General features: G+C 37.1%; 1 protein-coding gene across 1 annotated transcript; it reads right to left on the bottom strand.

Annotated features, from left to right (window-relative positions):
• Positions 1–1,743: 1,743 nt before the first annotated feature.
• On the bottom strand, positions 1,744–9,850 carry LOC128155698 (uncharacterized). The gene is made up of 2 exons (XM_052817535.1): positions 9,611–9,850; positions 1,744–3,250 (listed from the first exon to the last, which is right to left on the bottom strand). Exons 1-2 carry the CDS (start codon positions 9,829–9,831, stop codon positions 1,945–1,947), a joined length of 1,527 nt encoding a protein of 508 aa, XP_052673495.1. The 5' UTR covers positions 9,832–9,850; the 3' UTR covers positions 1,744–1,944.
• Positions 9,851–16,878: the final 7,028 nt, after the last annotated feature.

The following is a 16,878-nucleotide window of genomic DNA, read 5'->3' as shown; positions in this document are numbered from 1 at the left end:
GTAAGATGGCATCTACTATGACCCAAATGATTTCTTTTCATGCTCCCGATTTGAAGATGAATGTTTTGGCCTGTATGTCCGCTTGCATGTCTATGTATTCGACAGTTGTAAATTCCACATTCCATTTTAGCGCCACCTTTGGGAACTTTAAAGTACAGTGTTCATTGGCCGGGGAAGGGGGGGGGGTTAACTGTCATAGGAGTATTGGACAGTTTTTGAACTCTTTATTCCTAAATCTATGTTACAGGCAATGTCTGTCACATTTCATAGCCACTCAAGGTACGCAATTTTATAATGTTTTAGCTATCGTTTGTAAAATAAGTGTAAAGACTGAGCTTTGTACAAATAGCGACAGCCTGGCTGCAATGATGTAGCCCTGTCGGACTATTCCTGAAAAAAAAAACGATTTGGAACAGGGCTACACTTTTGCAAGTGCTTAGCTGATGTAGACTCCGTATCATGCCTCGAGCCTTATAATTGTTCTTCATTTGATCTACACTTATATGATGAGGTTTCAATCTTGTCTAGTTTTGAATTGTTGAAATTTGCCAATGACAGAAAACGTGACTTTAAAATAAACTTTTAAAAGATCCCAAAAAGTGTCATCACCGATTCTATTTATTTTTATTTTTACTATGAAGATACCGTTCCTTAAACGATTTTACGAATGAGTAAAGGGAGGGGGTGCATCTGTTAGCAGGTTCAGTTCACCCTAGCCGTTTGACCCGTAAATAATGATCGATTGCTTTTTGTAAAAAAGGAAAAAAAAGGATACTTTCATGATCAAACTTTGTACCGTTCATGTTTCATATAAGTACGGTAAGACTCCCATATTTGTCCTCCGCCAAAACAAATCCCGTCTTAGAACCGCGAGCACAGTTCAATGTCAATTTAATATTCTGTTTTAAAACAAAATTTGTGTTAAACTGTTTGATTAATAAATGATTATCACAATTTGCATCAATGGTAGTAAGTATACAAAAGAACTCCCTTGTGACTGGCTTACGCCTCTTGGTTCTCTTCTGTCAGGGGAGAAATAAAATATGAAGGCCGGAAGATGGAGTTCTCTGTTACATTGTTCAATGTATGTTTATATATTGCTAGATATAAGAAGACTCTTAGTATAATTATCCTGTTATATTGGAATTGATAGCTGGGATTTAAACTGATTATATCAAGCTCTTAATGCGGGATAATGGCTGGCCTCACTGACTTTATTCAAAGGTTTATAAAGATGTTCCTAAAGGTGAAAGTCCCGAAGCTTTCATTTTCTGATGAAGGTTTAATTTACCAGACTTTCATTGTTGTGTCAGGTTCGGTATTGCGGTAGTTTTATGCTCTTCGCTGCAATGACGTTGCATTTCTAGTTGTATTCCCTATATTCATAAGAAATACCCATTAAAGACTGTCGCCAACATCAGGTTTTTCTCTTCAGTCGAACGACGTGTAAAGTAATAGATCTAAACCGAGTCATTGTTTTACATACAGTATATAGTTGTTCTCAACATTATATATCATATACTGAAATCGTTTAGTATGATTATATAAATAACAAAAGCTTAACTATTGAAAGCATTCTCCTTTTTGTTGCTGATGGTTAATTATAATTATCAAATTTCTCGCCTCTGGGTTTTTTGCCTTCCAAGCCTTACAAATCTGTATGCAATCCTTGCTCTGTTTTATTCTGGACTGTTTTTTACCTATCCTCTTTTTCCTGTTGAAAAGTTTTGTTTTTTGATACTCTACAAGTATTCTAAGCATTTTATTACGGAATTAAAAGTCAGGAAATTCATTTTTCATATGAATGTACAAAAATCATAAATAAATAAATGTAATGCAACTTTGGAATGACTAGATGAAGCATGGCATTGCTAAACATAGTTATTTTGTAACGTGATGTGTCTGGCATATTGGAAAACATAGTCCAGCCAATTTCACTTAGTTTTAGTCCGATGCGGACTTAATCGACTCATTGAGTTCGTCACTGCGCTTGTTCAATTCTCGTACGTCATCGATGAGATTGCGTAGTTCTCGCTGTCGGATCTCGTTCTGTTTGAACGTCTTACGGAGCACGGATCGCCGCTTCCGCTCCAAAACCTCGGACTCGTCATGCACCGGCGTAGCATTATTAAAAACAATGGATGGCATGTCTACGACGATTTGTTTCCTCTGGGGATGAGATATTGTATCGCCATATATAGAAAACCCCTCTCCCTCCGCCGGCGGCGTGACGTCATGGTCTCGGAATCCCTGACCGTTTAACGTCAGGTCGTCCGAAAATCTATTACTGTTTTGTTCTACCGGATGTTTCCGCGGAGACATGTCCCCTCCTCCCTCAGGATGGGATAATCTGGCTTTACCCTCTAACAGAGTCAAACGTTTCTTTTTGTCGTGCTGAAAGCTGACGGGTTCCTGCCCCAGTCTGTCCTCCGGTAAATCGAACGAATCCTCGTCGTCTGAAGCGTTTGTAGGTGTATTCGTGGGAAGATAGTATATGCAGTATAACTCCTTCAGTTTGTCCAAATTTATTCTGTCTTTATCACTTAAACTTTCAAACTTAATTGCGTGAGCACGCAAGTCCAGCTCATCAGAGTCTGGTCTCACTAGTCGCCGTAGACGCGCTCCGTTATTACCCTTGTAAACGGCCTTGAATGGATTGACTTCCGGTTGATCTCTGCCCTCTCGTGACGGCGCGGGTCGCCGTTTGTGGATCGGGGAACCATCCAACACCAGTTCTTTGCTCTTTGAGATTGACTTGCGTCCTATGTTAGGGATACTCGATGTCGGCTGGGCGATTGTTTGCGGTATCCTCTGGAGATTTGATCGTATATTGTCATCCAGCAGTCGCTGGGACGCCATAGCCTTGTCTGAAAGCTGTGGACTTCTGGACGGTTTGTAAGTTTGTGGTTCTAGGATCTGTTTTCCCTCTAGCGGGGATATATGTGGAGGAGATTTCTTTGGTCTCATTTTCTGGAAATGTTCAATGGTGGTCACAAGAGATCGACGGGTGTCCGGCGGGTACTCCTTCGGCCTACTCCGCGCAAGCGCATTGTCTTTACCATACTGACGCATGCGCAACCTGTCTAGTGCGTTGGCTAGGTGGTTTTGTTCCTGTAGAATAAGTTCCTCCCGTAGAGTGGAGAGCTTCTTTAGATAGTCCGCGTGGTGCTGGTAAGACGACCTGTTATCCTCGAACCAGCTGGGCATGGTCCGGGAGCGCCGATGGTCCATGCTGGTTCGCTCCATCAGTCTACAACAACAAAAGAAAAATTATATCATGATTTTAAAAATATATTACAGTGTAACTGTGCAGTTTGCCTATTCTGGTTCGTTTTATCAGCCTACAACAACAAAGAGAATTGATACTAGTATAGTCTATTATCCGCCCATACTAGTGCGTCCCATCATTCTACATCAAGTTTACAACCACAAAGATGACATTAGTACATTCCATAGCCCCCTCATGCGAGTATGTTCTATTAGTTTACAGCTACAGTCCCCCATAATACTGTTGTTCTGCTAAAAAGATAATAATGACATAGGTATGGTCCATAGTCTGTACATGCTACTGTGTTCCATCGGTCTGTAACAACAACTGTAATATTAGTCCAGATAAAAGTAAAACCATGCCAGTGAGTTCCATCAAGCCCCAAACGTTTTTAGCGGTCTATTACAGAGATGTCAAAATTTGACAGACATTTTGGCGCACTTTACATTCTTGTAAAGATCCATTGCCCAACAAGAAGAACAAAAATGAATAAGTTTTTTTTGTTTATCAATAATGAAGGTTTAAAGTAAAATCAATACTTCCCGCAAGATTAAAGCTAAAAATGGAAATTTTAAACACCTACCAAAAGTTAAAATTCAGAGGAAAATCTAACATAAAATCCCCACACAAAAGATATACGAATGTACAGGTATGTACAGGTATGTCATGATTCAGAGAATGTGTGTTCTCTAGCTGGATTTCAAACTTTTACTACAACAACCACTTCAGTCCTGTTCCGACCATTTGTTTGATAAACGGGCCCGTCTTGTAAGAGAAACATCTTCAACGGACTCAACCATTTGTCAAACACAAGAGACAAAACAGAGAAATCAATACAGAAATTGCAAGGTCGTGTTCAATACAATTACATACTTAAGACATACTGAAAATTACCACAGGACAAAACATTTATATAATTCAATATATGCCACAAACCTGGGCAGGTGAAAATCCGATTCCGATGAAAACCGGAAACATTCTCTATTTCTCATGTTCCTGCTAGAAAATCAAGAAACTTAGGACCTCTGAGAATTGAAGGTTTACTCTAAATTGAATCTCCAGAATTCGGTAGAACAATAAAGGTAACACAAAAAAGGTTCATTATAATCCGAGTCCTACGGAGCGGCACATAAATCTCGCCCGAGTATCTGCTCCAGAAACACTTCTAACTTTAAATGTTTAGACAACAGGGGAAAAAGAAAATGAAAACACTTGCATACATCTAGATCGATCACAGATATTGAAATGAAGTATTTAATGTTTATTCTGTATGAGAGGTTAAAAGGTTTTTTCTTGGTTCGACCGCTCCTTTATTTCCTATTGCCACTTAATTACACATACTCAGCACGGTTTCCTTGGCAGTCAAAGTTTAATTACTGCGACAGGTGAGCAATATAAAACCGGACATTCCAAATATCCAACAGCTCCACGACAGGACCATAGAAACGTTCTAAACTACCATTCAGTTATTACAGCATGCTTTCAGATCCAGTGAACTGTTCTAATCCTTGTTGCAGCAGTCGTTTTTAACCAAAGACCTGGTCGGTTTCTATCTAGCAGTTGATGGTCGTTAGTTATAACGGTTCACTCGAATCTACGACCGAATTATACCGGGATCCTTCAGCTCGAACAGTCACTGGATGTTAAGGAAATAAAAGCAATTGACGACACATTCATATCTCGCAGAATGGGAATTCTATAGCAGATGCAGTAACGTGTATTCGAGAGCTTAATTAAAGTTCTCTGGTCTGTTCATATTTACATTTCTTTCTACTTTCAGCTCTCAAACGATATTTGTGACAAGTTCCAAGCAGTAATTTATAATAGTCAACACTGCGAGTAGATTTTTGCATCATTAAGGACTGCAACGCAGCAAGCACCACTTATCTGAAAATCCTTGAATGTTCAATAAATTTAACCAAACTGCGCTCTGCACACCGGAAGTGGGTCAAAGAATTTAATTGTTATGCAGTATTCAAAACTTTTCTTTTTATTGAAAATGAATTATCGTATCGCGAATTGAACCACATAATACGCATACATAAAGCAATCAAGTTGGAATATTTTTAATATTCCAAAACGTTTAATTCCCTTTATTTACAGCTTTTAAAATCCAATGGATAAAAATTATAAGAATTGTAGGATCATTTGCACGTGAGTACAAAGTAAACTGAAACGTCAATGTCCGTCGGTTTTTAAAATTATACTGTATCTAAAAACATAACCGCATAAAACTGGTGATCTAACTAGGAGAGCGAGCGAGAGCATGTCTGGATAAACGGGCCGAGGTTTAGGATTCCGTATCCCAGGAGCATTCAGAATTATCAAATCATATGGTATGGTACAAAATTATATGGTATGGTACAAAAATTGGCCTTAACCCCCCTTCCTTAAATAAACAAAAAACCTCTCTCGAAAAAATGGATCCGCGCCGAGATAGCTTACCGCATCAGTAACATCTTGTCCTCCATGGACAGGGACACTGGAAACAGGTCCAAAACTTTACGCTCCTCTGACATGTTCTCTTGAAGGACCCTCCACACGGCGAAGTAGAGAGACACAAACTAAATCACAGGATCTCACAGTGGAGAAAGACCCATGTAAATAGACTTAATTGAGAGACACGGGTCCTCACAATTCAATATCGTACTCAATACAGGAAAGGACAACATTCACAAAGGTATTAAATCATATGTCAAAACAACTCTGATGTGTGAAGAGGAAAAATTTAAAGGACTTTGTATATTTGATAAATATTTTGGGTGTTATTTAAACTACTGATATCTCGATTAGAACCGAGTGACAGCGATTGGAGGAGTAGGGAGACTTCAATGGACCTAAGCCCGGCAGAATCCCCCAACAATCAGCGAGGATCCCATGGGATCTCTAAAACTCATATTATCCCACCATTACCAGGTATCTTTATATCATAAATAAGACACTTTTCAGGGAAATTAAAAGAAATGGCATGGAGGAATTTTTATTTGATTTTAGTGTACAAACCCGACATCTTGCTGGGGTGGCACCTTTTATACAGAGCCAATCCATAGATTCTGTTATGTAAGAAAAAATCCAGTCCTTAACCTCTACGATCTAGAACCTCCTTTGGGGGGAGAGAAGTGGGCCAACTCAGACCTCAAATAGGAATCCAAGCGACATCAAATGACAGGGGTACAAGGGACACGGCTACAGAAGGCGGGCCAATAATCCTCTGGTGTAATTTACACATGACAATTTAGTCCAGCTGGTTCAATTCAAAGACTTCAGTATTCTAAAAGGGATTTGGTGTTCAAATACACCATTTAGAACTTTTAAATTCGATACCAACAGTTGCATAACAAATTGGCAGACACTAGAGTTTATTCAGATGTCAAACTTTGATATTTAATTAACTCATGTAATTCAAATCTGAAAACAGATGAATGCTTCGTAAGTTACAGTGTACAAGGCTTCCATGATAATACGGCTTATATAAAATAAGCAATTCAATGATATTTGTTTGATGAAGGAGGTCAAGAAATATCTTTAAGTAGAAAAGCAGCAAACAACATTACGTTAAGTTATAGACACAAAATTTCATTTACATGCCATGAAAAAATAAGGGTATTTAAGTTCAAAATGAAGACAAATATACATGTAATTAGAGAAGGCATGCGATCCGACTTTTAACAAAATTACAAGATGTTTGTTACTTTTTAAAAACACAGTCCCAATTTAAAGAGTGACATAAAAAGTTTTTAATCCATATCTTACCTTTTGTATGGTAAAGTACTAAAACCCAGAACCACTGAACAATACAGAGACTAGCATAAACAGATGTAGAAATGATTGCCGTGACATCAGCCAGGTATGTGATTAGAGTGAACACACCTGTACTTACCTGAGGCAGGGGGCCACTTACTGACAGACCACATCAGTACTACAACAGCCAGGATCATCCCATGGTATCGATTTGTCAAATGTAAATAACACACAAAGATTACGAACCTCTTCAAATTGTAAACGACTGCTCTTCAACTACAAATACTCAAATTAAAGTTCAAACACGACTTATCGATTGAAGATAACTGGACCATTACCGGATGTCTAGAATGTTACACAAAATTAACTTCTCTTATTTACTGTCTTCTTCAAAGATGTCACAATTCTCACTCTTCGCCTCAACAAATACTTGATCTATCTCCCTTGATTTTTATGGAACTTGAATTCAATCTGTTTTGGTATCCAATAGAAAAACATTCATTTTATATTAAATATCATTTAAACACCCATTTCATTCCTTTTTATGACAAGGATTCAATTAAAGAATTATGAATTCTTAAACATGCTTTGAATAAGCGGAAAGGTGAGAATTGCGCTTTTATAGAATTATGTATGAAAACGGCAGCAATTTTACGGCTATCACACTCATACCATCACCATTATCCGTTAAATCTACATATTGGATTTTCATTTCGTACAACAGCGTTTTATTAATGAACTAAACGATAGATAAGAATTGCCTTTAGAGAGCGGAATTGGTTTCTCAACTTGTGTAATTGTCGTACGTGAGTTACTCCTGCAGCGCTGAGTAGACTTTTTAAGTCTGAATGTAAAACTAAGGTTTGTAAGGAATTTAATATGTATAATGCTTTTGAGATTTCAACCTTAAAAGATTTGACTCGGTTTTTTCAAATGATAAAATGAATTTAAAAGATACTTCATACGCATATCTTCTCCGATCAAAAGTCATAAATATGAAATTGGAATCCATAGAAAAATTGGAAAGAACCCCATGCAAAAAGCATGCAATGACGTCACATGATTGAAAAATATTCATACAGGAGATGTGTTGACAAAGACGAGATACTGCGCGCTCAAACTGTGAATACATTCACGAATATTCCAGACACCTGATTCAGACTGATATACCAACTTCCTTTCTTTTGCTGTTGTAACTAGTTCCCCATCTGACAGCAGATTTCGTTTTAGTCTTTTATGGAATCATACATCATTTTATATGAATAAATCAAATCAACGAGCAATTTATCTACAAGATATTCAGGGAATCAATATCCAATCCATTCACGTTTACTAAAATCCTTCACCATACCTTACGCTGACTTATTTGAAAAAAATTGATCTGATTTTAAAATCTGACGGACAAATTTAGTCCGGGAAAACGCACGCCGCGCCGAGAGTTCCTGCCAAGGCGGACCGTGGGTCGGCGACCTCTGACACTGACCTGGATTGATTGAGTCGATAAGAATTAGGCATAGACTAGAAAAGTACCGCGACCTTTTATCAAATAAATGTTACTCAAATATAATGATCGGCAACCCTCTGTCTCTCCAAGAATTCGTTTGTTAACTGAACAAAATAAATATTTATTCAATGTATCTGTAAATACTTTGGGATACACGAACAACTTTGTAGATACAAGGGTCTTTTATGCATTAATTAATTTACTAATAAATTTTTCATTTGGTGCTAAACTTCAACTTTTATCGTTAATTTATACCAATTGTACATGTCCATTAAGTATCAACAATTATTAATTGAAGAATATTTAATGTACAATATGCATGTATTGTGAACAGTTTGAAAATTGGTTTTACTTAATTCATTATACATGTTTGTCCTCATAACTTGAAGGAAATAAACATGTATGTAAAAAAAAAAAAGAAGTTCATATAAACTTAACGACCCCTTAGAATCACTCAAAACTTTCTATGTCGATGTATAGCTATTCAGATTCCATCATTTGCATCGTTGTGAACACTCAAACATTGCTAACGTATGTCACAGCATGGTGTCAAAAACAGAAACCAGGGCGTTGAAATATGAGGAACTTCATTTTGGCTCATAAAACAAAAACAAAACCCCTGATCGATTTTACATGTAGTTGCGATTTCTCAGCGGGATCTGACGGGCAGGTGTAGTTGGAACAAGATAAAGGCTCAAAATGAGGCGCTGAGTTACCTTTGGATTTATGCAGGTATATGACACTAGGGCTGTTGATGGTCTGTACATATATTGGCATTAAGCTGCCCAACCACTGCAAATAGGGACCAAAGGAAAAGTACCTAATCTTAGACAATGACATTCAAATGTCTTATCGTCCATAGCATACACCTCAATGCGAGTGCAAGCGCCTAGTTAGCATATCTTAACATGGATTACCATATCATAAAATCATGTACAAAAAGCTCACTCCAAATTCTATGGAAGAAAATAAAACATGTGATTTCAAAAGGTAGAACGCCTTGGATTTCAGAAGCGAAGAATTCATAAGATGAGATCTCTACAGGACAATTAAAATCCAGATCACCTTAATTAGTTCACTGATGGGGTGTCACTTACCCGAGGCCCTCCACCTCTATCCCCACGCCGTCCAGACTGATGATGATGTCCTGCTGGTCGCAGTGGTCGGACAGGGAAGACTTTTCCCGGACGTTGGAGCGGGCGTACATCCGGCGCCGGGACAGTTTGTCCAGGAGGTCGTATCCACTGACCATCTTCAGGTCCCGCTTGTCAGGGATGTCCACCTGGCGGGGGTGCTGTCCACATTGGGCAAGGTACATCTCTGTCACGTTAAGCAGTGTCTACAGCATAGTGCCATAAATGAGTCAACTTTTTTAATGGCGCGCAATAATTAGCGTCGCCTCAGAACTTCGAAGTTACATTTTAGACAATAAAACGATGTCACACTTATCTTTTTTATGATCTAAGGGGAGTAACACTTACGAACTTTTATTTCCGGAATTTTCCGTATCGAATTCAATTTTATTATTACACTTCCCGCTTGTTTACAAAATGGCAAAACACGGTAATGAAATGTCAGACGACACTAAAAAAGTGATCATACAACTTATAGAAAGTGGACACAGGGCGTCAGAAATATCTGAAAGTTTAAACATAAACAAGTCTACAATTTCTAAGTTTTTAAAGCGTTGGAGGGAACGTGGAAATGTAGAAAACAGGCCGCGAAAGGGAAGACCGAGATTCGTAACTGTCAGAGGAGAACGAACACTTTCCAGGCTAGTAAAAAATGCTCGTAGGACAACTTTGAAAGATATTACTGCTGATTTTAATAACAGTACACCTATTAAAGTTTCTCGTCGCACAGTACAAAGAACACTCCACTCACTGGGATATACAAGGAGATCTTCGAGGAAGTCCATTGGAATTCGGAACGTAAACAAAAAGAAACGCATAGCTTGGTGCCGAGGAAAGTTGCACTGGACTGTTAATAACCAGTGGAAGAAGGTGATGTTTACAGATGAAATGATGGTTGTTATTAAACCTGACGGAAAGTTTAAAGTCTGGAGAAAGTCGTCGGAAAAATGGAGACCCGAGTGTTTGGGCCATTTTGCACCAATGTCGTCTGCTACTATCAAAATAATGGTATGGGGATGTATAACATACTATGGGGTAGGAAGTTTAGCATTTGTAAATGGAAATATGAACTCTCAGAAATATATTCAAACACTTGATGACAATATTTGGCAGGTTGTTGTCAAACATTTTGGCAACAATACATGGTACTTTCAAGATGACAATGCCCCATGTCATCGGTCCAATGAATCTGAAAATTGGAAACATCAGAACAGAATACCACAGATAAGCTGGCCTCCCCAATCTCCTGACCTGAGTCCAATCGAAAATGTTTGGCTATTAATGAAAAACAAAATAAAAAATAGACTTTACCTGATCCGAAATGTAAATGACCTAAAAACACAGTTAACTAAGGCTTGGAAAGAAATTCCATTATTTTACATTCAAAAATTGTACACAAGTCTACCAAGAAGATGTAGAGAAGTACTGATTCAGAAAGGCGACATTACAAAATATTAGAGTGATTAGAGTTCATTTGGAGGACTGGCAGCGAATTCAGGTAAGCTGACTTTATTTAAAAACAATGGCAGCCATTAAAAAAGTTGACTCATTTATGGCACTATGCTGTACTTTATCCGTCATTGCGAGGAAATGAACAATTAAATTAGCGAAAAGTCAAAGTGAACTCGCGGATATTTCTCTTTGAAATCCAGTTCTTCTTGACATTTTCCGCATAAACAAATATAAAACTATTGATAATCTCCAGAAGCAATGTTTTGTGTATGTTTAAAGAGTTTACAGGTAATTATAAACACATGACAAGCTACTGCTATTGTAGTCGGTCATTTCTGATCGTCGCCCATTGTCCTTAACACCAACTCCAGGATTGTTTTCCTTTCGCTTTATCATGTCTTCACACAGTATAGCTTCTATAACGAGGATCCACAAATACTTAATCCTGTGTGTGTTAATAGTTCAACAGTTAAAAAGTTTGTAAATATAGATATAGATTAACTTCGAGAGTCGAACTCACAGAAACACAAAGAAACTCAGAAAACCGACCCCTTATGAGTAGGCAATGGCAGCTGCTGAGTAAACAACCTGAACGGACTGTTCTCCGTAAGTAACGTCTATTGCGACTATTCCATGTTTGACTTTAGCCACTACGGGCGCGTTGGATTACTGCATATTCTATGGTTCTACATCCGACAGACCGGTCTTATAATCAAACACTCCCCGCCTGAGTTCTCCTTTTGATTTGTCTACTGTTCCAACAATACCAACCATCCAGAGTTGAAATTTTATACAGCTACCGAATCGCTGTCCCGTATTAAAGGATATCGGCATTAATCTTATTCTGAGAGATTATCAAAGAGTTCCTCTCCGGATCATTGGATGCTTTGGACTGAACACTCGTGTCGGGATAGAGCGTCTTTTGTATACTGCCTTATTCAGCGAAAGTAAAGACAACCTACACAGTCCAGGTCTAATATTTCATAACAAGAATACACGCGGTCCCTATTTTTTTCAATTTCAATAAAAATGGCATTTAAAAAGCAAATATTTAGATTAATGACACCACCTGACATATAGATGTGATATTGAAAATATAAAAAATGCTGGAATGATGAAGTTCATCAAAATACCAAAATCAGACAGATGTGGTTAGCATCGCGATTGTGACTGCGGATTTCAAAACATTATGTGGAATTATCCGCCTTACCATATGCATAACTTTAAAGCTCTTGAGAAACTGATCAATACATTGTCAAAAACGAACAAAACAGAATAATAATCCTGTTTATAGTTTGGGTAAAATGAATGGCATGTTGAATGGAAAATTGGTTTCCTCGGAGTTATCAGTTCGTTATTTTCTGTGCGGGGGTCATACCTTGAAACATTCGGCAGAACTTGAAACAGAAAATTGAAAGCTCTCCTTAAATCCATATAATGCGACCGGTTAATAAACACAAAACTCATAAGAAGAAAAGAAAATTTCTATTTTTTTTTCCAAAATTTCGTGCACTTCCTCTAATTGGAAATTGAAAGGAAGTATTTTGGTCTTTTCTATACTAACATATGCCATTTAAGCATCAACAAACTGTATAATTACCGAAATTAGCCTATTTGATGAGTGTGGTACAGGGTGCATTGATTATTCCTAAACTGCAGGGTTATAGACACAAACACACAAATATACATATGTAAGCATTTGGTTAACTCCGCAGTAAAATAAATGAGATAGTGAGAACGATGCAAACCCAGTCAAAATTACTGGATTAGAAAAAAAATATATGCCTAAATCAGATGTGATAAAATATTTCCACAAACCAATGATCAATCAGAGCGGCTTAAAGATGTCGTCTGCTCATGTTTGGCACAGCCTGGATGATGGAAATCTCATTCTGGACCATACGTGCAAAAGTCCACAAAAAATGACGTCATAGATAAAGTGACGCAATATAATTCTATAAACCATTTTGGCAGGAATAAGTCTAAATGGAATTATATGGTTGAAAAGTAAAATAGTCTTGTTTTAAAGATGTAAGACAATTTGTTTAGCCTTGATGTTATTAGAAATTCGTACAAAACGTTAAATATATTAAGTCCTCGACAGAATAAGATATTTTTTGTGTGTTGTGACTGACTGTTTACAGGAACTGTTGTGGGTTGTTAGAGTCTACAAAAGGCGATTTAGTATATGTTTGAAGTGGTAAGGGGGCCACAAAATTTTTTTCTTCCGAAAGCCAGACAGTGAAACTCGAACGTACTAAACTAATATGGTGGTTTTAAAGGAGGAAGAAATAGGGAAAATCATATTCTAGTAGAGATTACGATATTTAAGTCTGTCAGGCAAAGAAGGACTAATGCAATTCGCCGTTTTTAAATATATTGAGATATTTTCTGATATCGAAAAAAAAATTGATATCAATAATATGTTTTGTTGAATATTCTTTTAATTAATAATTAATTCTTGATATCAATATAGATTTAATGATTTCAGAAAATTTATTTTTTGATATGAAAAAATATGAAATATAAAAAAAAAAATTCTGATATGAGCAAAAAATTACATCATTGCTTGTTTATTTAAGCCATTTTTTTTACTCTCATTCAAATAAAGTACTAATAAGTATATTAGTAAGTATTCTGTGACAAGGATAAGTGGACCTATTTCAGTCAGGTCAAATGGATACAGTTACTGAACTGTATACCACCGTAGGTTATTTATAAATTTCTCACAAACCGTGTAAAACTTAGATAGAAATGAAGACAGAGTGACACCGACAAGGAACGACAAGGTGGCCAAATTAAAGAAAAACAGTCAGGCGGACAGAAGACCAATAAAACCGTTATGACAAAGAAAGGCAGGTTTGCTTAGTAAACCATTTTGCACTCTTGCGATAATGAAATAAAGATAACTATTATATAAAATGCGGCTCTGAAAGTAAAATGTCCCAATGCAGTTGTAAAAACAGAAGTACATTGCTTTGTGACAACTTTAAAGCGATAAAGTGCCCGCACAAAAACCCTTTCCGTGTTCTGAACAGGTACAGAAAATTAAATAAACATTTCTTTGCAGGTAAATGGCCTCCTTGAATCACTGCGATATTTATTAATTATAGGGTATATTGGAGAACCATGTAAATGAGTCAATTTAACTTCCTAGGTCGATGATTTCACACAACACAAATCTATATCAATTTTTGGAATATTCTGTGTTGTATGGAATTCTTGTACCATTACAATGCAGCTGTTTGACAAATGAATAAAATCAAAACCAATTTATTCAATACAACTTAATGCATTTTTTCTCTGGCTCTGAATAAAACTGCAGATGAAACCCTTAACATAGCGTTTTGACTGCGAGTATCCAGTTTTCAGTGAAACATTTCCACTTTAATATTCAAAATTTACTTATGTTAAGAACAAAAATTCCTTATAATTAAATAAATCATAGATACTTTGCAATAAAAAATATAAGTATTGTGAATTGAATCAAGAATTTGAGAGTTGCAGTAGAATGTTAGCAATATCTGTGACGTCTTTGTTATATTAATTTGATGACATCCGCTTCAATCTCACCAAGACCTTTCTCATTATAAAAAGTATATTTTTCAAACACACTTCAGACTCACGAAGAATAAGTCAGCATAAATAAATTATTATGTAAAGGGTTATCCAATTTGGGTAATTAAGATAACATTACCTCGCTTCCGGTCCCCGTGTCGGAGTGATATCCGGAAGTGAGAGTTCCTGGAAGGAGCACATGAATAAGTTCCGTTCCCTCATGTTTCTGCCGTACTAATTAGCAGTGTGTATCATAAGTTTCGTGCACTGCGCCCGGCGCTGACTGACAGACTGATCTCTTCGTTGACCAGAAACTGTCCTTTTTTACCCAATCCCTGACTAGGTGCCCTCTCATTGATTGTCTTATCTTTTCATAAACGATTATAAAAAATCCTCTGAGAATTCATTTAAAGCCTGCATATTAAAATCTGAATCCTTTCTCGTCCAATTGAGCAATCCTAGTTTTAACAGAAGCTCGAGTTGACACAGACAGATTTTTAAACCCTTTTTATTCTTCTTTGATAAGTCTTCTATAATGTCGGTTCTTATGTAAAGTTCATGTTGCTGACACTCTTTAAATGAGACTCTGGCAAATTAAACAGGCAGTGTTTACCGGAGATTGAATCACGTTACAAATAAATTACTCCACTATTGCTCGCTTCGCACCAACGTTACACAGTAAGAGAGGGACGGCCGCATGGAGAGGGGAGAGTTGCTAGTCAGGCAACAAGCACTATCAAGATTAAAGAGTCTAGCGGCCACTGCCTCGGTTAGAAAAATTGGAAAAGTTTTTACCCCCGCTTCGATCTCATAATTAACAACCAACTGATAGTACGGGCCTCAAAAAGTGAAACTTTCATTCCCCGATAAATTGTTACGATTGTTGCAATCTATGTCATCGAGTGCACCTTCATAAACAAGCAACCGTCTGATTGTCTTCTGCTCCGGGCGGGAGAAAGACCCGTATGTTATGAAACCATCCTCATTAACTGTCAAATCACGGGGGGACTTCTTGGCAAACATTATTATTTGAAAGAATTGTTGTAAGCATTTTCGTAAACTTTGTAATTTAAACATCTGAAATGGCAATTTTGAATTGTCTACAGGTGTCATAAAATGTAAATTGCCTGCCACGATGTATATTTAGAAATCAGAGAGACTTAAGATGACTTGAACCCCGCCCTAATAAGATCTAAGACATTTTCAAAAGAAAAACCAAAAGGTCCGGCCCAACTGAAAACTTCAAAAGAGAACGTACAAATGTAAAAGAAGTAGATTGTGTTTCAAATAGAAAAAGAGCTTAAATTTGATGCTTCATACAATCAACAACTCGATGGCTAGCACCATATGCCATTGAACTTTTTTTACGAAAAATAACACCAGTGATGTCAAAACCATGACACGATTGCAAACCAAACGGCCTATTTTACATTACTCTGTCAACGCAAGATACACCAACAACGAATACTACAGCATTTAGAGTACAGGCGGTATATACAACAGTAAATACCATACAGTAATACCATATCATAGTGGCACCACGTACGTAAATACTAAAGGACCATAGTGGCACCACGTACGTAAATAATAAAATACCATAGTGGCACCACGTACGTAAATAATAAAATACCATAGTGGCACCACGTACGTAAATAATAAAATACCATAGTGGCACCACGTACGTAAATACTAAAGTATCATAGTAACACCACGTACGCAAATACTAAATGACCATAGTGGCACTACTCATGTAAATGCTAAGGTACTATAGTAGCACCAGGTACGTTAATAATAAAGGACCACAGTGGCACCTCTCATTTAAATACTAAAGTACCATAGTAGTACCACGTACGTAAATACTAAAGTAACATAGTGACACCACGTACGTAACTATTAAAGTACCATAGTGACACCACGTACGTAAATATTAAAGTACCACAGTGGCACCACGTACGTAAATATTAAAGTAACACAGTAGTACCACGTACGTAAATAATAAAATACCATAGTGGCACCACATACGTAAATATTAAAGTACCGTAGTGGTACCACGTACGTAAATACTAAAGTACCACAGTGGTACCACTTACGTAAATAATAAAGTACCATAGTGGAACCACGTACGTAAATACTAAAGTACCATAATCGTACAACCTAAGTAAATAGTAAAGTACCATTGTGGAACCACTCACGTTAATTCTAAAGTATGTAAATATTAAAGT

The sequence above is a fragment of the Crassostrea angulata genome, chromosome 7, assembly GCF_025612915.1.
Source record: "Crassostrea angulata isolate pt1a10 chromosome 7, ASM2561291v2, whole genome shotgun sequence".
In the NCBI taxonomy this organism is placed as follows: Eukaryota; Metazoa; Mollusca; class Bivalvia; order Ostreida; family Ostreidae; genus Magallana; species Magallana angulata.
The sequence above is the reverse complement of the archived record's forward strand: the minus strand, read 5'-3'. Positions and strand labels throughout refer to the sequence as shown.